A 22,323-nucleotide genomic window follows, 5' to 3' on the forward strand; every position below is an offset into this window, starting at 1 on the left:
TGAACACTCATTTAACCCTGGCATGAACACTCTTTAAACTATAGCATGAAACTAGGAACAGGAAACTAGACAGAGCATGGACATATTACTGCCTGGCACCATTATACATTCCGTCTTTCCTTTAATCTGTCATTACTCTATTGTGCTCTACGCTACGCTAATACTGCCCGTTGTGTGCAGCAATGCGAGGGGTTTAAATAACCAGTCACATTTACCTTAATTGCTGACATCTGGTAACATTTCACAACACACCCTCGCACCTCCGCAAATAACTGAACCGGGCGGGGACAGGACAGGAACCAAAACAAGTGCACATGTCCATTGTGAACACAGTCTTAGCGTCCATGCGCACTTCAAGCACGAACACGTGCTCTCCAGCAGCTCGTGCACGTCATCGCCACAGCGCCCTCTGCTGGCGAGATCGTGACAAATCGCATACGTCATTATGTCCCCATGCCACGCAGTCCGACATTCCCTACAGAATTTCACGTATCAACATACAGTTTTGGGTGTTTCATTTTTAATTTTACGATAGCTTCAAGTGCAGTTAATTATTTGTCATGCTATATGTGCGAATAGTGAAAACTCCCACACAACATTAATAGTATGATTAAGGTGTGTACATGTCTATAATGCACGCCGATAATGCGACTAAAACTCCACGTCTTAATCCAATTTGTGTTTAGTTCGAGTATGACTTTAGCTGGATTAAGGTCATCATCAATCGCTGTTTAAATGGTAGTTTCTTAATCAGAGTGTTGTCTTAATTGGGTTAATATCGGATTATTTTTGTCCATGTAAACGTACCAACTGTTTCACTACCCTCTAAATAATGTACCCTTGTGAGGTTGTGGGGGGAACAAGCACCCTGGTATAATGATACACCTCACAGCAGACACTTGAAAGTCATAATGGAAATGCTGTTTGACTAAATTGGCAGTATTCCAAATACATATATACAGTATAACAGCATATCTCTCCACCTTGCAAGACAACAAAATAATGCTATATTCTTTTCTAATACAGTAACACAGTTAAACAGGAATAATTCAATTTCAATTCATTTTATTTTGGCTATACACTAAAAACATTTGTGTTTGAGATTAAAAGATGAATATAAGACTATCGATCAGAATTTCATCTTTCATTTCCTGATATTTACATCTAGATGTGTTAAACAGCTTAGAAAATGGCACCTTTGGTTTCAGACCCCCCCCCCAGCGATTAAGTGGGGAGAAGTATTGGAACAGATAGTCTTAAGCAAATGAAAGTAAATAACGTTATATTTGGTTGCATATCCCTTGCTTGCAATAAATGTATCAATCCAGCAACCCACTGATATCGCCAAACTGTTGCATTCTTCTTTTGTGATGCTTTTCCAGGCTTGCAGGTCCAGGTCTTCCTTCAGTCTCACTTCCTCTTCAGAAAGTGAAATTCATGCTTCGGTTAAGGTCTGGTGATTGCCTTGAATAGTCTAAAACCTTCCACTTCTTAACCCTGTCCTTTGTTGTGTTGGCAGTGGATTTTTGGTAATTTTTCTTGCTGTAGTTCATCCCAATTAGATAGGATGCATTTCTCTGTAAATTGGCAGACAGAATGTTTCTGTTGACATCTGAATTTATTCTTCTCCTACAATCATGAGTTACATCATCAATAAAAAGTAGTGAGCCCATTCCAGAAGCACCCATGCAAGCCCAAGTCATGACACTACCACCCCCTGTGCTTGGGCAATGAGCTTGTATGTTTTGGATCATGAGCAGATCCCTACTTTCTCCATACTTTAGCCTTTTCATTACTTTGATAGAGGTCAAACTTGGTTCCAGAACTTCTGTAGATAAAAGGAGGGCATGACACAGACACGGGCAGCAAGAGTACAGCGGAACTGTGTGTGTGTGTTTGTGTGTGTGTGTGATTCAGATTCAAAAAGCGCTCCCAGGAAGAAGAAATAAAGAGCCCTTTTGAGTTATCCCAAACCTACCTCCCATTTCCTCATTCCCATTCAAACACACAAGAGTGTCGCAGACACATTTAGCCATCTTTGTTCAGTTTACAAAAGAGTTTATAGCATCTGTTTGAGCGGCACCTCGGCTTTCAGCATAGAAATATTCCCGGTGTTGTAATCATAAAACGTATGTATATGATACATAAAATGTATCATGATCACAAAAAACAAACAGCATCAGGAGACTGAGTTCAAAGAGAAGGTGCCAAGTTGTTTAACACATCTAGATGTAAATATCAGGAAATGAAAGCTGAAATTCTGATATATTTAAATATATACAGTATCTCACAAAAGTGAGTACACCCCTCACATTTTTGTAAATATTTGATTATATCTCTTCATATGACTGTTTTACCTATATATGCTAACTACAGGTGCATCTAAAAAAATTACAATATCATGGAAAAGTTCACCCCCCCGCCCGGTAATTTAATTAAAAAAGTGGAATTCTAGATTCATTACACAAAGTGAAATATTTCAAGCCTTTTTTTGTTTTAATCTTGATGCTTATGGCTTACAGCTCATGGAAATCAAAAATCCAGTATCTCACAATATTAGAATAAAGAATTTTTAATACAGAAATGTCAACCTTCTGAAAAGTATGTTAATTTATGTACTCAATACTTGGTCTGGGCACCTTTTGCATGAATTTCTGCATCAATGCGGCAATTAATGAATAAATGAATGAATAAATAAATAAATTTTATATATTAGTATGCAACTTTAATGAATCAGCAGCATCCCAGTGGAGCTAAAGCCTCAAGTCAGGCCATATTCTAGTTCAAAATTGATGAGAACATCAAGTCTCATTTATTATGTTGTGACTATTTTTTGACAACACTGTACTGCAAACATATATTCTAAGTGATCCATTTAATTCTTTCAGTGTTGCTTTCTATATAAATAGCATTGTTTGTTTCTTTTCTCTTCCCTGCAAATACGCAAATGATAATCTGCTGATTGATGGCCCATTGTATTTATTTTGCACCTGGCATATATTTCCATGTACAGCTGCATCTCAAAAAATTAGAATACCGTGGAAAAATTTACTTTCTTCTGTAACTGAATCAAAAAAGTGGAACTTTGATATATTCTAGATTCATTACACATAAAGTGAAATATTTGAAGCCTTTTTTGTTATGCTGACCTTTTTACTGCTATATTGACAACATAACAGCTGCATAAAAGTTCCACTTTTTGAATTAAATTACAGAAAAAAAATTAACTTTTCCATGATATTACATTTTTTTGAGATGCATCTGTATATATCCTTGTAAACCTGGTGTTAGCATCCACCGCTATACTGACAATATAACAGCTACAGTGGTCCCAAACCATATTTGGGGACTTAAGCCACACTTACAAATGTGTGAATTTCACTGCATAAGAACAATGTCAAACCAGGAGGCATTTATTTTAAACAAAGATACCTCAAGCACACTTTTCAAGCAAAACATCTCCCAAAAAAAATTATGATTTTTGTTTACAAATATGACAATAATAGATATGCAGCTTAACATTAGACTAAAAAGCATTTGGATACTAAATAGTGTTCATTAAGGATCAGAATTAAAATGTGTGGCAGTGGCAATGTGGAAAAGTGTCAGCTTCAGATGGAGAGGAGGTGGGCTGTACCAGCAGGTAACACATGATGATCCTCACCTGTGTATTATCACCGTCAGTCTACTTATTTGTGCTTTCAGTAACTGCCATAACAAGCTCTTGCTGAGCAGCAGGCAGAGAGCCGGTGAGCCCACCCATTCCATTCAATTCAGTTTTATTTGTATATTTATCAATGAACATTGTCCCAAAGCAGCTTTATAGAAATATATAAATTCAGCATATAAATTTTAAATGTATGAATTTATCCCTAATGAGCAAGCCAGAGGCGACTGTGGCAAGGAAAAACTCCCTAAGATGGTATGAGGAAGAAACCTTGAGAGGAACCACACTCAAAAGGGAATCCATCCTCATCTGGGTAACAACGGATAATGCGATTATAAATAAGTAAATCCCTTCTATAAATGTGCTAATACTACATGGTCAAATAGTGTAATTGTGTAACCGGGAAAATTCATTACAGTTTTTACATGAAGTCTGTTTCCACTGAATCCACTGTTCACTGATGGAGAGTTGAGTGCAAAACTGTTCGGGGCAATTGCAGTCCTAGGCATGATAGCATAACTGTTCATATGAATTGAGGTCCAAAGCCATCTTATGGTTATTAAGTAGTAAAATCCTCAGTAATCTCAATGATCTTTAGGCTGCACCATGTGGGGCCATCCTCAGCAACATCATGTGACTTCCAAATGTGACTTTTCCCATTTGTGTCCCCTGCCACCATTCCACTATGTAAGATGGCCTACACTGACAATTCAGAGGCCTTCATTGAGCTTTTTGAGTGTGAGGCAGTTGCATGTGAGTGGCTGGAGGATAAACGGGCTCTGCAACTCCTCCCCCAAGGGGGTGATCCCTGAAACCTGGTTTCCAGTAGGGCTGCACGATTATGGCCAAATTGATAATCACGATTATTTTGATCAATATTGAGATAACGATTATTTATCACGATTATTCATTGATTTTAGGGACAACATATTTTTAGTGCACTTTCACATTTAAATAAACAGACCACTGCTTTCAGCTCCATGTTGTGCTACATTCCTGCTAATGTACGAATCTTTGCATCAAATTAGACTGATCCTTAAAGTGCATCATCTCGTATAAGCAAAATATAAATAAAATTGTACCGAAATCACCCAATAGGGAGGAGCAGGGATGACGTCATTTTGTACCGGAACCCGGAAGTTACCATCACACTGGTTCCCTCGACAAAAACCCAATAGGATTTTCCCATAGGCTTTTGGATTATTGCAAAAAATAAGCGCTGTGATCAACAAAAGTTTACAATATTAACACGTTTTGTCCATCAAGATAATTTTCACAAATGAACACAACTTTTTTGAAGTCTGAAGCCTAAATACAGTCGCCAGAAATAAAAAGCTAAACGTATGCTATAAACAAATACTACCACAGTCGCTCAACTTCAACGTCACCATCACCAAGCTTCTGACTACTTTTCCAAACTTTATTTAAAAACCTTTTTCCATAATAGGGATTTACTCTGTGGATGAATCTTCATCCACATTTTTTAGGAGGGAATTGTGCACAGCATACCTGGCAAGTTTGTTTGCAAAGTTTTTTCCTCTTTGGCGTGATGATGTTTAATGTCCCTGACAACATCTGTAGTCTCACTTAGCAACATGTTAGCAACCGCCTTTTTCAATACATGTAAAAGCTTTAAAAAACACGAGTGGGGTAAAACTGGTGTATTTTATGTCGTAGAATAAAACGTGAAAATATTTTGAGCTTGTGTACACGACAGACCTTATTTCAGTCTTTTACCGAAAATCCCATTCAAAAAACCCATTGATTCTCTTTCTCTCTTCCGGTTTCATTGTCCAGAGAGAGAAGAGCTGGGACCGGAGGTACCTTTAATAAACCATCCCAGAGAGCATAGGTTGCCATGTTGCAAGTGGAAATTTCTGACGTGTTTTCGCCTTTACCCAATACTCCCAAACCTTACAGAATACCACACTGAGACTCCCCCAGGTGTGATGGTATGAACTCAAGGATATGCTTAATCAAAGAGTGTCACAGTGACTGGAGCAGTCCTGTGCTTTTGGTGCTCACGACTGACGGGTCGGTCCAGTTCTATGTGAACTTTAGAAAAGTCAACATGGTGTCTAAATTTGACGCATACCCAATGCCATGCATTGATGAACTCCTTGATCAGTTAGGTGCTGCTCACTTTTATTCAACATTTTATTCACACCTTTTCTACTCTGTTTAGGTTACACCAATATGTCACCCTTCTGTTTGATTTGTTTGGGACAGCAATGGTTCAGCGTCTCATGGACAGAATACTCCGGCTGCACAATGCATATGCTTTGGATGCTTTGTACAATGCATATGCATAAAGCATTTACAACATCTGAGAGCTGTCCTGAGATCCTTGAAACAGATAAGACTCACAGCAAATGCAAATAAGTGTGCAATTGGACAGGTGGAAGTACATTATCTGGGCTTGCACTTGGGCCATGGGCAGGTGCATCCTCAAATTGATAGGACAGCTATGATTGCGGCCTGCCCAAGATCCAAGACCAAAAAAGGGGTCAGGCAGTTCCTGGGTCTGGCTGGCTATTTTTGAAAAGTTGTACCTATTTTTTCAGCCGTCTGACTGACCTCACTACAAAGGGAGCGCCAGATCAGGTTCAGTGGATGGAGCTACACTCAGTTTGTGGATTTTATTTTAAATAAACGAAAAAATTGTACTGAAAGCCACACCCCCCGTCTGATTAATCGGGAAAATAATCGGCCAACTAATCGATTATGAAAATAATCGTTAGTTGCAGCCCTACGTTCTAGCCATGACAGAAATGTGTCAGAACACATAGGGAATTGCAGCTTGCTGTGTACAATGCTGCACAGCCGCAGACCAGTCAGAGTGACCCCTGTCCACTGCCAAAAAACATACAATGGCCACACGAGCACCAGAACTGGACCATGGATCAATGGAAGAAGGTGGCCTGTTCTGATGAATCACATTTTAATTTTACATCATGTGGACAGTGTGCATGTGTGTTGCTTACCCGGGGAAGAGATGGCACCAGGATGCACTATGGAAAGAAGGCAAGCCGGCAGAGGCAGTGTGATGCTCTGGGCAATGATGTGCTGGGAAACCTTGAGTCCTGGCATTTATGTGGATGTTACTTTGACACGTACCACCCACCTAAACATTGTTGTAGACCAAGTACACCCATTCATAGCAACGGCATTCCCTAATGGCAGTGGCCTCTTTCAGCAGGATAATATACCCTGCAACACTGCAACAAATGTTCAGGAATGGTTTGAAGAACATGACAAAGAGTTCAAGGTGTTTGCTTGGCCTCCAAATTCCTAAGATCTCAATAGGATCAAACAAGATGTGCTGGACAAACAAGTCCAATCCATGGATTCCCCACCTCACAACTTACAGGACTCAAAGTATCTGCTGCTAACGTCTTAGTGCCAGATACCACAGCATACCATCAGAGGTCTTGTGGAGTCCATGCCTCAACGTGTCAGAGCTGTTTTGGTTGCACAAGGGGGACCTACACAATATGAGGCAGGTGGTTTTAAAGTTATGGCTGATCAGTCTCTCTCGTTGCTATTATTTATTATATATCGCAATTGTTCCACTCCATTTAATGCACCATAAACTGCATCCAGCTGCTATTTTTACCTTCACTGTAATTAATTTACAACTGAGCCTACCGTTTCCACTTAAGGTGCAATATTTGTATATTAGGATGTTAACTGGGTTGTGTTGTCTGAGATGTGTGTTGAATGTATCACGTGACATGTACATCTGAATACATGTAAATGTATATGGTGAATAAAAGTATTCTTATTCTGATGTTCTTTTGCTAATTTCGCGCTTAGTTTCTTATTCTTGAGGCTGATGAATGGTTTCTGCCACATTGCTCACTGTGCGTAACCATACTCGTTGATCCGGTTTCAAATAGTTTGTGCACTAGTGTACTGGTATCTGTTAATTCTCATTGATGTCTCAAGCCATTCCCACTGTTGTTTCTGGCCTGTTTTTCTTGTTTGTGTTCACAGGTATGCGTGGACATTGTCCGTTTTCATTCATAAGCCCTTTACTTTTGAACATTTTTACAACAAACTCTGGAGGAAGAAATATTTTGGGTGGTTTTTTTTTTGGAGAATAGAGTGGCCTTCTTTGTGCAAATCGGCTTGAGTGTCCGAAATACATTTTCTGTCTAATTTTGAACAATATATTTATTATTATAGTATTATTGTAGTATTCTAGTAATCTACTATTAGATTTTAAACATATGTATTTTTTACTGAGTTTATATTATATATATATATATTCAGATAGCCTTTAAGAATGCCTTTGACAAAAGAACATATTGAAATCATTCTCATGGCTGGATTGGGAAACTGTCGCAAGGTTGCAATGGACTTTAACAGGAAATGTGACAAACACAGCACACACAACACTGTTGACAAACTTATTAATAAATTCAAAAAGACTGGAAGTGTTGCACACCAACTGAGAAGTGGATGTCCACGAACATCCACTGACAAAGGCACAAACAACATAGTACTGGTACACATAGTCACCTGGGACACCCTGTACAGTGCCCTCCACTAATATTGGCACGCTAGGTAAATATGAGCAAAGAAGGTTGTGAAAAACTTTTATTGTTTAACCTATCGTTCTTTTGTTTAAAAAATACTCTACTCTCATGGATATCAAACAATTGCAAACAAAACAGGTTTATCCAAAAAAAAATCTTTGTTAAAGATATGTGTGCCACAATGATTAGCACACTTTTAGTCAATACTTTGTGCTATATCCCTTTGCCATGATAACAGCTCTGAGTCTTCTCCTATAATGCCTGATGAGGTTGGAGAATACATTGGCAAGGGATCGGAAACCATTCCTCCACACATAATGAGTTGTATAATCAGTGGGCGAGAGTGATAAAGGAGCAGTTGGAAGCACCAGAGGAGGAGAAAGGCACATGTGTGCTTTATGTTTTGCTTACGTTTGTGTGTTTTATGTTATGTTTGAATTCTGTTGATTATTAAACTTTACATTTATGGTCAGCCAGTTCCTGCCTCCTCCTTGTCCGGCTTTGAAGCGTGTTACAAGAGCAAATTGTGAACCTTTTGCATCCCACATGTCCTCAAATCTTTGTAAAATGGAGAGAGCATTGAGACAAGTAATTGAAATTGGCCAGCTTACTGTTAATTTCACAAATAATTGCAATTGTATGAAATATCAGAAGATGATGTCAGAATGGATTGTTTTGTGCTTGAGCACCAGCAAATCGTGTTTTTTATGTAACCTCAGTGGCTCTACGCACATGAACAAAAGTTGGCCTCATTGGTCGGCCAGTTCTTAATGCGGTGCGGCAAAAAAAAAAAAAAAAGAGAGAGACAAAAAAAAACCCCAAAAAATAAACTTTGTTTTACTCGTGGGTGTGAACACTCCCGTTGACAGCCACTGATTTAGGCACGGGCCATTAAACATACCGTTTAAACGTGCTGAAAAATTGTCCCGGTGTGAACAGGCCTTAACATGATCACAAACAACAAACAGCATCAGGAGACTGGGTTCAAACAAAAAGTGCCATGTTCCAAGTTGTTTAACACATCTAGATGTAAATATCAGGAAATGATATTAAAAATTCTGATCCATCAACTCATTTTCATCATTTGATTTCAAACCCAAATGTCTTCAGTGAAAAAAATAAAGATAGAAAGCAATAAAGTAAATTTTATTGACCTTGCCGTTCCAATACTTGGAGAGTGTATTCTCTATTCTCAAGCCAAATCATTTGTGATGTATATGAAACTAGAGCATTATCCTGGAAGCTGTAAGGGGGCAGGCATCCTTCATTTATCCTTTTTTTATTATTATTATTATTATTAATTGTTTATGCTCCTCCTCCATGTAACTCTCAACTGTCCTCCTTCTCCCCTCTTTGAGACTGATGCCTAGGGCTGGGCGATAAAAACGGTATATTTATCGACGGTACACCTTTATCGGTAACGATAGAAAAAAATGTTTGGTATAACACTCGATAAAATGTAAACAGACATGAAGTTTGGTTGCATGAACAACCCTCAATCGTGTGCCATCCCTGGATCATAAACAGCCTATCACATGCCTTGATAAAGGAGTGTGACAAGCAAACAGCCAATAACAAGTGGCGTATCTGGGGGGGTTTGGCTGCGCCACCGCCATGTGACATCAGAACACACAAACACATGCAAAAATGAGTTCAGTGCCTGCCGAGGAGATTGTGGTGTCAGCTACCAGCATGGCAGTTTTTTTTTTGCTTCTTTTTGTCTGATCCACATCAGAACACTATTGTGTGTAAGCTTTGCAAAGAAAAAATCCCATCCCGATCAAATACGGCGAAACAAGCTGCGAGAGACTTGTAGTGTGCATGCGTAGCGCTCCACACATGTACAGTGCGTGCGACTCTGAACAGCGTGCGAGGAAGAAATGTGACATTTTGACGCTCTTTGTGTTTTCTGTTAAAATGTCGGCTCTGGGGAGGACAATGTTCTCAAAGCAGGAGCTCGACTCGTCAGATGCGGACCTCAGCAAGGTGTTATCCGGAATTAAGTGTTAACGTGGAAGTTTTATACGAGGCTAGGCTAACTATGCTAACAGGCTGAGCACAAACCAGAGCCCCAGGATTCCCATTCTGTGCTAAATAAGATAAAATCCCTTAAAGTTTGCCTTGATTGTTCTACATTTACATTGCACACAATTTGTAATGTTATATTTATTAATTTTAACAGTTTCTTTAACACTTATTTATTTAATCTTCATATAAGGTAAAAGAGAAGATATTTGTTTAAATTCTATTTTGTTTTTGACTGTTAAAACTAAAATTATTTGTTGTTCACCTTAATAAAGTAGGTAAATTAAAAATACAGTGGTTAAATTCAAACTTTTTTTCTACTGGTCTACTGATTCAAATTTATCAATACCACCAGCGGTAGTGTCACGTCACACGGAATGTTAATGTTTCTGTTTGAGTGGGCATTATTACAATTTTGTATATAAGAGTAATCATAATAATAATTATTATTATTATAATTATAATAATACAGTTGCGATATTAATTTGTATTTATAGCCTACCATATAGCAGGAGATTTTATACTAATACACAAACTATATAATCATAATCAAACGCCTTATATGGTGTTGTCTGTTAGTTTGGCGCGGGTTTGTTTGAGCGCAGCAAAATCCAGTCAGGTGAATTCTGCAGTTTCACTTCGGGTTCTGCTACTGCGATGGATCTGGTTGGCAAACCAAATGTTACATCAGCGATCTGGGAACATTTTGGATTCGTGCCTAACAAGAGAGAAACATGCAACTGTGTTTCACTCCATCTCTTTATTATCCACTTCTCGTTCTCCCATTGCAGGTCAATCACAATACGGTATCCCACAGCACCCTCAGGCTATTTCTCATTGCAACAACAGGACACAACATGAGACAACAACTCAGTACAAAGCTGTATTGAGTTGTTTCACTGACGTAAGTGCTCAAATAAAGCCTCATTATTTTTTTATATTTAGGTTTAATATTTTATATTTATTTTTAATATTATTATTATTTATTTCATTTAAGCCTATATATTATATTATATTATATTATATATTATATTATATTATACTATATTATATTATATTATATAGTGACATAAATTGCACTCCCTCACCACCGCTCACCACGGTGGTAAAAAGCTGCCACTATCACAGCCCTGGGGAAGGTGAACGAGTCTCGTGGATTCTCGTATTTCTATGCTGATGACACCCAGCTCTATTTGTCCTTCCAGCCTGAAGACCCATCCATCTCAGCATGCATCTCTGCCTGTCTGACATCTCAGACTGGATGAAGGAACTCCACCTTAAGCTCAACTTGGCAAAAACAAAGTTTCTCATCATCCCTGCCTGCCCCTCAATCAACCACAACCTCACTGTTCAGCCAGGCTCTACAACATTCAAGCCAACCAGGACAGCCAGAAACCTTGGGGTGACTTTCGATGACCACTTGAACTTTATAGACCACGTTTCAGTAACTGCACGGTCCCCTAGGTTCATTCTGTATAACATCAAAAAAATCAGACCAGGCCACACAGCTACTAATCCAGGCTCTCAAAACTGAACTACTGCAATGCATTATGCCTGGGCCTCACAGCCAGCTCCATCTAACTCCTTCAAATGATTCAGAATGCAACAGCATGCTTTATTTTCAACCAGCCCAAAAGGACCTATGTAACACACCTCTTTATCTCCCTCCACTGGGTTCCTGTAGCCACCCGCATCAAATTCAATGTCCTGATGCTCACATACAAGACCTTGTCTTGAACAGCACCCCTCTACCTCAATACTCACCTGGTAGTGCCTACTCAGTGAGGCATGAGGTCCCTTTTCAGATCCTTCAAAATGACTGTCTCTTAGTGGTGGAATGAACTTCCAACCTCAATCGGAACAGCAGAATCCGTCACTATCTTCAAAAAACGGCTAAAGACCCACCTCTTCCGTGAACATTAAGTAACCCCTAACTCGTGAACATGAGTTTAACTAAGCAATATGTTTCATATCATTTTATCAACCTCTCTTAAAACAAAACATCCACTTTATAAGGAGTGCTGTGAGATGCCATGCTCATTGCTGCAGGATTTGATTCTGCACATCAGTAAGACACATTTATGGGAAGCTGAACAACCCAATAGTCTGATGACACTATGCTACCAAACACAACTGCACACGAGTTTATTAAAAATCCTAGAGTAAAATTTATTCTTAATAAGTATTTTTATAGTTTGTTGCACTGTACCTCATTTGTAAAATTATGAGATGGTTTGTGAATTAAGGAGATATTGACAAAAGAAATAAGCAGATTTCCCCATCTTTTATTCAGTTTTGTTTAAGTGAGTGTATGCACTCTAAGATTCATAAAGGGAATCAATCTTCTACTAAAAGATGCACTAAAGGTAAAAATGATTCCAGTGATTAAAAGTACAGTGTAGTACCCTTTTTGTGCTTTTGAGTGAAGTGTTCAAAATGACAATGAACAGACATCAAATTATTAAAGTTTCTGCCTTGAATAGCTGTTTCTGCTGACTCTGCAAATAGTTATTCAAAATAAAATTAAACTGGTATGAACTAAATTGTAATTAATATTAGCTTGATTAAATTAAACTAATTAATAATGTTAAGTTGCATCTGTTACAAAAATGTTTAGTTGTATTTTTCACATTTAATTCAACAAACAATGAGCATTCATACTTCATAGCTGGTAAAAAAAAAGATTTTTTTTTTTTAAGAAGTTTTATTAAAAGCCGTTGCTATTTCAAAATTTCATTTTCATGACAACCCTAGGTGGAACATCTCTCATCTTACATACAGTGCCTCCAGAAAGTATTCACAGCGCTTCACTTTTTCCACATTTTGTTGTGTTACAGCCTTATTCCATAATGGATTAAATTCATTATTTTCCTCAAAATTCTACAAACAATACCTCATAATGACAACGTGAAAGAAGTTTGTTTGAAATCTTTGCAAATTTATTAAAAATAAAAAACAAAAAAGCACATGTACATAAGTATTCAGAGTCTTTGCTCAATATTAGGGATGCACCAAATGTTCGGCAACCGAAATTATTCGGCCGAAAATAGCAAAAAAAAATTGAAAAGGCCAAATAAATTTGACCGAACAATGACGTGTTTGATGACGTGCCAAATAGCCTAGCAGCCAGAGTGAGACGCGCGAATTTCATGACCTCCACTTCCGGCAGCGCGCTCGGAGCGATGAGCGGGTGCGCGGATGCACGTGCTACGTGCACGAGCGCATGCTCTACAGATGTTGACAACCGTGACATTGTTTACTGTGGACATGTGCACGTTTGTTTTGTTTCTTTTCCGGAGTATTCTGTCGCGTCGCGAGATGTAAGGGAGTAGAGTACGGAAGCAGGTAAAGACGTATTTATTTAAGGGAACATAACATTAGCAACGTATCTAACTATCCTATATCTACTATAATACTCCGCGAGGTGTACAGGGACGCGAGCGGTATATATCCCCAATATAATCAGCCGTATAGAACCCAATAGAACCATTTTTTGCACTCTTGTCAATGTACCTTTTAAAGCACTTTTTGTTGTAGGCTACAGAGTGTTACATTCTTTCAGCAGTCAGTTATAGGCCTAACATAGGCTATTCAAGGGGGGCTCAAAGATGACCACATCAAAATATTTTTATTTTACTAATCTATTTATTTAAAGTTATATTGTGCCATGTTGGTAGCCTATGCCTGCTGGAATGAAAAGAAATATTCAGTGTTAAATAAATATTTTGAAATTGTAGTTTTTGTAGTTGATTTTTTTCTTTGAAAAGCAAGACAAAATAGTAAAAAGCACATTTTGACTATTTAATTTATGCAATGGTGAAAAAAATGGCAAAATAAATGGGAAAAACGCGAAAAAAACGTGTTCGGTTTCGGCCTTCGGCTTTCGGCCAAGCTTTTCATTATATTCGGTTTCGGCTTCGGACAAGAATTTTCATTTCAGTGCGTCCCTACTCAATACTTTGTTGAAGCACCTTCGGCACCAATTACAGCCTCAGGTCTTTTTGAGAATTATGCTACAAGCTTGGCACACCTATTTTTGGGCAGTTTCTCCCATTCTTCTTTGCAGGACCTCTCAAGCTCCATCAGGTTGGATGGGGAGCGTCGGGGCACAGACAAAGGCTGTGAATACTTATGTAAATGTGCTTATTTTGTTTTTTATTTTTAATAAATTTGCAAAGATTTCAAACAAACTTCTTTCATGTTGTCATTATGGGGTATTGTTTGTAGAATTTTGAGGAAAATAATGAATTTAATCCATTTTGGAATAAGGCTGTAACATAACCAAATGTGGGAAAAATGAAGCACTGTGAATACTTTCCAGATGCACTGTATGCTGGTCCATACGGAAAAAGTAGGAACTAAGAAGATAGGTAAAATTCGTCACAACAAACTTTGATGTTGGCTTGACAAAGCCTGTCTGAAAGTTTAAAATAGTTGTCAGTTTGAAATCTGATGGTAATGTCCAGTCTTAAGAAAGAAAGAGAGACAGACAGATAAGGTATGAATACTTCTAGAGTTGGATAGATAGCTAGGGTAAAATGGGACTACACACGTTGTCAGGGACATTAAACGTCATCACGCTGAACAGGAAAAAAACTTTGCAGATAAACTGGTTCAGGTGTGCTGTGCACAGTTCCCCCAAAAAACGTGGATGATAAATCCGTATTATGGAAAATGTTTTAAATCAAGTTTGGAAAAGTAGTCGGAGGCTTGGTGATGGTGACGTTGAAGTCGAGCGATCGTGGTGTAGTTCGTTTATAGCACACTGTTAGCTTTTTATTTCTGCCGATTGTATTCAGGCTTCAAACTGCATAAAAGTTGTTAATTTGTGAAAATTATCTTGATGGACAAAACGTGTTAGTATTGTAATCCTTTGTTGATCACAGCGCTTATTTTTTGCAATAATCCAAAAGCCTATGTGAAAATCCTATTGGGCTTTTGTCGAGGGAACCAGTGTGATGGTAACTTTTGGGTTCCGGTACAAAATTACATCATCCCTGCGCTACTCCATTGGGTGATTTGGCTGCGTCTCTCCTCCTGTACACACTGTTATTGCCTTTTCTGCATACGCCTGAATTGTTTTCATTTGGTTGCATATTGTTATATTGGATTGCATATTTTCATTTTCATATTTATCCTATATTTTGGGTACAATTTTATTTTGCTTCTAGGTGATGATGCAATTTAAGGACAAGTCTAATATGATGCAAAGATTTGTACATTAGCAGGAATGCAGCACAACATGGAAGTGAAAACAGTGGTCTGTTTATTTAAATTTGAAAGTGCACTAAAAATTTGTTGTCCCTAAAACCAATTAATAATCGTGGTCTCAATATTGATCAAAATAATCGCGATGATCATTTTGGCCATAATCGTGCATCCCTTCAGCACATTCACTTCATTTAAGCTCACGGATGCCAGATATCACTAGAAAAATCAACTCCAGTCTGCATGTTTTTATTTAATCCCCAAAAAAAACACAATATCAGCAGACATGGCAACACTGTACTGGGGAAACCAATCTAATACTGAAACAAATGGAAAAAACTAATAAAATGTAAAGACAGAAATTGTGCTTAGTTATAAATAAATCATTAAATATAAAAAGACATTATAATAACTTCATCAAATATAAATAAAATGAGAAATTAAATGTTTAATTACTATGGGCTGCATTTAATATCAATTTAACATTAAGCTTAGTTCGCTATTTCCTTAGAAGTCTATTAGCCTTCTTTTTCCTAATATGGATCATTTTTGTGTTAGTCTACTTTTAATAGGACTCTTTATTGTTTAAGATATTTAAAAAGAAATAGTTTATGCTTGTTTATTTATCAATTAACCAACAGTAGTTTTCATTGCTATTATTTTAATTCAATTAACAGTGACCATGAGCAGAGAGCTTACATTTAACTGTTTATGACGGACCTTCTGATTAAAGCGTAAACAAAAAAAGATTGGTATCTGAATCTGTTTCGGTCAATCAAGATGACAAGAAATCAGTATCGGCTGTAAAAATCCTGATGGGATCATCCCTAATGAACACCATTAAACTAAATCACTTTGCATCTGGCGGATAAATGAACTCACCCAATCCCATTCTATATGAGAGTATTCATATATATACACAATATAAACAGAGCGGTTTGAGAACTGGCTTCAGCCCAGAACCATGACAGTGGAAAATGTCTAACAGTGTAGCTTTAAATATATTTAAGAGGAGCAGACTTCAAAGACTGTACATTGAGGTTTTTTGTATTTGTTTACAAGGTGGAACAGGTTAATGGTTGTTGTTTTTTTGCATACAGCCTGTAAAATTAACTGAAAATATTACATTTAGTTTATCAGATGGTAAATTAATTTGTCATGGCTCACACTAGGTCCCTAAATTCTGTCATAATTGACAAGCTCAAGTTCTCATGTCTACTTGTCCACATTAACGTTACCATCTCAAAAAAAAAAAGAAAGAAAGAAAGAAAAAGAAAAAAAAAAAACACTGAACTTCAACCATACTCCTAAATTTTTGTAATTTAGCAGAAGTGTATGAGAGAGACAGCGAGGGGAAATTTAAATTACCAAAATGACTGCATGTTGTGGGAACTTGTATGAGTGTGTCCTGCATCGCAAGCATACAGCTGACCATAACTGCTGCTGTCCTACGAAGTCCTTCAAGACAAGGAGCTTATTGAAACTACCCCATCCTTTGAGCGTCGGTCTCACCCACACCTCATTGTATTTTGGCTGTTTTTAATGATCATTTAATGGTAGTGTTAACAAGATTCAACTAATACTGCAGCAATCAAGAAGAGCACAGCTCGTCTATGAAAAACCGGGCACACAGACACACAGCTACATGTTATAGACTCTGATCTGTGAAAGTGTGTTGCTTTTGCCTGTTTTGAAACGTTTGCATCTCAGTTCCTCAAAAGCATTAACGTCTGTATGTTAATGGACACATTATGGGACACAGATTAAAACATTTGTGATTTGACACCACAAAACAGCTCAATCAAAAAGGGGCCAGTTGACCTGAAACACAGATAAAAGTAGCTGATTTTCAGTAAGGCAGAAAAAATGTGCGAGAAATACGTTGACAAAAACAGTAGCACTTTTCGGGAAACCAAGGCACTCAATTTTTTTTTACATCGAGTACATAAGTGAATATGTTGACGTTGAAGTTCCCTGCGACTCTTTTTTTTTTATTGCAAACATTTTCACTTAGTGAGTCACTTAGTGACGTGAGTCACCTCCATTATCATTTTCTATATTTCTATCTACAGTGGCGTCTGGCATTAATCTAACCCTCAGCCTTATGTTAGACACGTCTGGTTAAGGATTCATAGACATTTATATGTTTAACTTTCCAAAACTTTAGCTGGAAAATAAAGGTGACTATCACACGGTTAGGAAAAGTAAGTCATTAAATCATTCAACATGAATATTCTATTAGATGTCCGGCCTCTCACTTTAATTTAATTACCGAAGAAATCACTAGAGGAAAAAAGAAAACCAGTGTGACGAACAGCAACGACATCCAATGAGCTTCCAGATTTAACCATCAACGTTATACATCATTCGGTGTTAGCCAATCCGCTTGCAGAAAGGTGGATTCCAGTTGGTTGGTCATGTTTGTCCGAGTTCACCGAGGCCCAATCCCTGGTGTCGCGAGACGACATTTGCCGACCAGAGTAACATGGTGAACGGGGAATTGGTTCTCACGTTTCCCTCGCCTATGTTTTACCGGTAAGCTTTCTACACCGAAGAAAACACCACAAAAAACAGACCAAGCAATACGGCTTTCTGAGGTGATTTAGGGAATGGTAAGGACTTGAACTGAACAACTGACATTCAGCACGACTAATGAAAACAGAATCGCCGATTATAACAAAAACATACCTACCCAGAAATTTTCCAGGAAATGCGGCGTTATCATCTTGGTTTCCTTTCTCCTGCGAGGTCGTTCCTGTCTTTCTTTCTTTTCTTTTTACTCCGCTGTCAATTAAAGCACTTTATCCACCGTCCTCCTCTGATTTTTGTATCGTTTTGAGCTCTTTTTCGTCCCCCCTCTTCTGTTTCTTTGCTTCCTTCGGTCTGAAAACTCCACTTCCCCCTCCCGAGTTCACTTGTCTCCTATAGCCTCTAGCTGTAGTTTGGTGTAGTCCATTATTGAAAGAAGGACAGCGCCCCCGAGCGGTGGCCCATAAAAACGCTGCAGTTATTCTGGGACGTAACACATTAACAATACACTTACACTTACACTTACACTTATGGCTCTGAAGGTGAAAGTCCGAGACGGGCCGTTGTGTGTTTTGCTGTATGCATTTTTTCACTGTGAATTAAATGTTGTACTCATTTTAAAAGCTGGATCTTTAAAACTTCTTTAAAAAGTGTAATTCCTTATTATTTTTAAATACATTATATATTCTAAAGCACTCAAGTGTTAAAATTGTGTTAGTGAGTATGTTTCTTTAAATATGCATTTACCAATGGTAGATTCAAGAAATCTACATTGCTAACTTCAATATTATTACAACTGAAAGCTACAAAAGTCCTATTTTCTGCTTTATCACAGCTGTGTCAAGTCATACTATGATTGATGGTGACATCATTGTGTTCTGATGGCAGTGTAATGAAGAATGTAAGAAAGACAGATTGGCAGTTTTACAGAGCTTTTGTTGGTAGGCCTATATACTGTACACATTTCTAGCAGAGCTGTACCTGCGGTTTGTGTGCATTTCACTGCTACTTTGCACCTTCATAGTAATTTTAAGTGTTACACTGAAAATTTTTAAAGGTTTTTTTTAAAAAAAAAAACACCTCAAAATGGTGGGAAAACAGGTGTGGTGGAAATTTACCTGTAAAATGAGAAACCATGGCCAACATTTGAATATGCTCAAGCAAATGTTTTATTCATACAGCAATTGCTCACAAGCCCGGGTAGCCACTCTTACTACACCGTATCATACCTCACCTTAAGGTTACATTCATGATTTATGTATGTTGTAGAGAACAAAGAACCAACATCTTATTGGGTGACCGATTACATTGATTATCATGTTTTAACATAATAACGCCCCATGTCTTATCCTTTCTTCGTCTTGTCCCTGATTACATAACATACTCTTTATCATCTTAGTCTTTCTCACTGCATCCCATAATAGTTGTTTTCCTTACAGGATGCCAACTTTACCTTGTTGCATTCTTCCTTCTTTTCTGGTACAGCTTAACATCACTCATAAACTTGAGACTTGGAAACAGGAAGTACACTACAAATCTACATGCACATACAGCAGATAGTAAAAGAATACCATGTACCCTTTAATCTTTAGCCTTCTCAAGCGAACAGTATGTTCATTTGTTATCTTTTACCACATTTCCCCATTTTGAACATGATGGTCTCCAGAGAAAGGCTTATTTACACTACAATGTACATTATCCTGTTTTCAGAGAGAGGCAAAAAAAATCACAGAATTGTGCAATATAGCACACGTGATTTGTCAAATCAGAGATGATTAGACTATGATTTAGGGTATTAAAACAATGGGTGATATTTAGTACTTTGCACACACCACCTTCTTTTGCTGTTAATATGTCTAGAGCTAACAACTGTGATTCCTCATGGATGAGTAAATTCTCTGCATTGATGTTAGGTGTGTTTGTCTTCTAAAGTTGGGACTATGACTGCCTTGAACATTACAAATGTTATGCAGTGGTTGATCAGTGGATAAGATATTGGACTACCGATCAGAAGGTTGTGAGTTCAAATCCCAATGCTGCCACTGATGGGCCCTTGAGCAAGGCCCTCAACTGCTCAGTTGTATAAATGAGATAAATGTAAGTTGCTCTGGATAAGGGCCATAAATGTAATGTAATATAGTGAGTGTAGTTGAAAGTCTCTAGTATATACAGTATATATAATATGTTATCATGTCTTTGTCCTTGATGTTCCTTTCAAGGCATATACAGAATATAAAATATCCCTATACAACTTCTTTATCATTAAGGATTATCTGTCTACTTGTCCTTAGAATGGATGCCGGGACACCCTGGCCCTTCTGTGCAGTGAGTTGTCTTTCAACGAGAGTAGCTGGGTGAGTGTTCAAACAACCTGCATAATAGTTTTCTTGGCCACATTGGCAACTATAGCTGTGCTTCCATGGAAATTATATGGAACAATTAGTCCCAGGAACTTTTTTCAAGGAACCATTTGGTTCCTCCAGACCTTTGTTTGCGTTTCTATCGTGGTCTAAAGTACGGTGAAGATTAGTCAAATTAGTCTGACGGTCAAACCGCTTGTTGGACTTCCGGTCGGAACCACTCTTGTGATCCTTAATTTTCTTGTAGTCTTGTTTTAAGCACTTTTTAAACACTACTAAATAAAAAATGGCTATTTTCAAGGTCTTCCAGTACTTAGATTTCAAAAAGCCAAATTCAAGTACTTCAGGCACCTTGTATGAACCCTGCCTAAGGTACATGCGCATCAGAGCATTTGGTCCTCTTGGAAGGTTGGGAAAATCTCCCGAGCACTGTTACTGCCTTCCGCCATGTTCTCTAACTGAACTAAATGATCGCAGCAAGCATAGTGACAACCGTCCATCACTTTATAGTCAAATATAAAACTTGTTTAAATGATTTCAGTGTGTCTATCAGTACTTTTTGTACATATTCAGCACATTTTAACAATACCGTGATAATACTGATAACCATGATAGTTTTGGTCACAATAATCGTGACATTAAATTTTCATTCAGTTACATCTCTAACGACAACATGGCTCTGGTCTCCGTGAATACAGTCAGAGACCATGGTAGCATGAGCCGTGGAATCTGCTAGCAAACTCATTCGGAAAGGGCATTTGCAAATATTCACAAAATATAAAGTGTGATACTTACGTCTTCTGGATATGTAGCTGGATCACGAACAGTTGGTATTGGTCCATGCATGAGAATCAAGTTTTTAGCAAATCCTGCTTTGTATTGACCCATGTTCACAAAGCAGTCTGGTGTAAAACGATTTAAAGTATTTTTGGGCACATTTCCTTCAAAAATAAAACTTCTCCACTGGATCCTCAGTTGCCCTGATGCCGGGAGTACATAAAGACTCTCATGTTTATTCTTACAGCCAACAACAGAACACAAAGCTTACGAAGCTGAGACATTCTTCTTCTCACTGTAGCTGCTCCAGCACGAAAAACATGGTGGACTGTGTGCAGTTCACTCATTGGAGGCTCTATGCTAATAGGACAGAGTCCCTGGGCAGGGCTTGTTCCAACGTGACGTCACATTAGGGCGAAAATGAAAATGGCTCATTTTGAGAAACTATTTATGATTTATTGGGAATATAAAAAAGGAGTGGGTGGATTTTTTACCATTGTAGGGTGGTTGTGTACACACTCTGCCGACACAGATTTATGTTCAAACACCATTTAAAAGTGAATTTTGCACAATAGGTCCCCTTTAAAATAAATAAATAAATAAATAAAGATTCAATAAATATATAAATAAAGCCTGCAAACTAAAATCATGCGCTTTGTTATATTTTGTAACTTCAGATATTTATTAAAAATAAACCCTCTGTTTCCACACACTGATTTCACTTCAGAATAAGGGTATGCCGTCTCAGAATGTGACTCACTCAATATCTATGCATTCTGATGTTTTGTTTAAAAATTAAAGTCCTCTGAAATGTCATGTATGCAGTGTTATTTTGTAACTTCAGATATTTATTGAAAATAACCCACTGTTTTCAAAGTCCAGTTTCACGTCAACATGATATAGAGGATGAGCGGTTTGTGGTATCATGCCAAAGTCAAAACAGCTTTGAACTGAACACAAACATGTCTGTAGAGATGTTGGAGGACACACCAGGAAGAACTTTTTTTTCTGAACTGGGAGATTTGCATTGAGTCCATTGTGAAGAATGTGCAGAAGAGACAAGAAAATAATTACAAAAATAAAAAACAAAAATCTCTGTTCTCTGATGGACACTATTCATATCATAGTTGTGCAATACAAATGTAGCTAAGATATGTAACACTTTATAAATATATTTACAACTTCTGTATCACTGATTAATTAAACAGAACCTTCA

General features: G+C 37.8%; 1 protein-coding gene across 4 annotated transcripts in view; it reads right to left on the reverse strand.

Moving 5' to 3' along the window:
• Positions 1 to 18,400, reverse strand: part of fcho2 (FCH and mu domain containing endocytic adaptor 2) — a 136,531-nt gene extending 118,131 nt beyond the window's left edge. For 3 of the 4 annotated variants that reach the window (XM_053618396.1, XM_053618397.1, XM_053618395.1), the window contains exon 1: positions 18,134 to 18,400. In XM_053618396.1, the coding sequence (XP_053474371.1) occupies positions 18,134 to 18,166 (33 nt within the window). In that variant the 5' untranslated portion in view covers positions 18,167 to 18,400. The remainder of the gene's footprint in view (positions 1 to 18,133) is intronic. The other variant, XM_053618398.1, reaches the window with a different exon arrangement.
• Positions 18,401 to 22,323: the final 3,923 nt, after the last annotated feature.

Source organism: Ictalurus furcatus, chromosome 28 (assembly GCF_023375685.1).
Source record: "Ictalurus furcatus strain D&B chromosome 28, Billie_1.0, whole genome shotgun sequence".
NCBI lineage: Eukaryota > Metazoa > Chordata > Actinopteri > Siluriformes > Ictaluridae > Ictalurus > Ictalurus furcatus.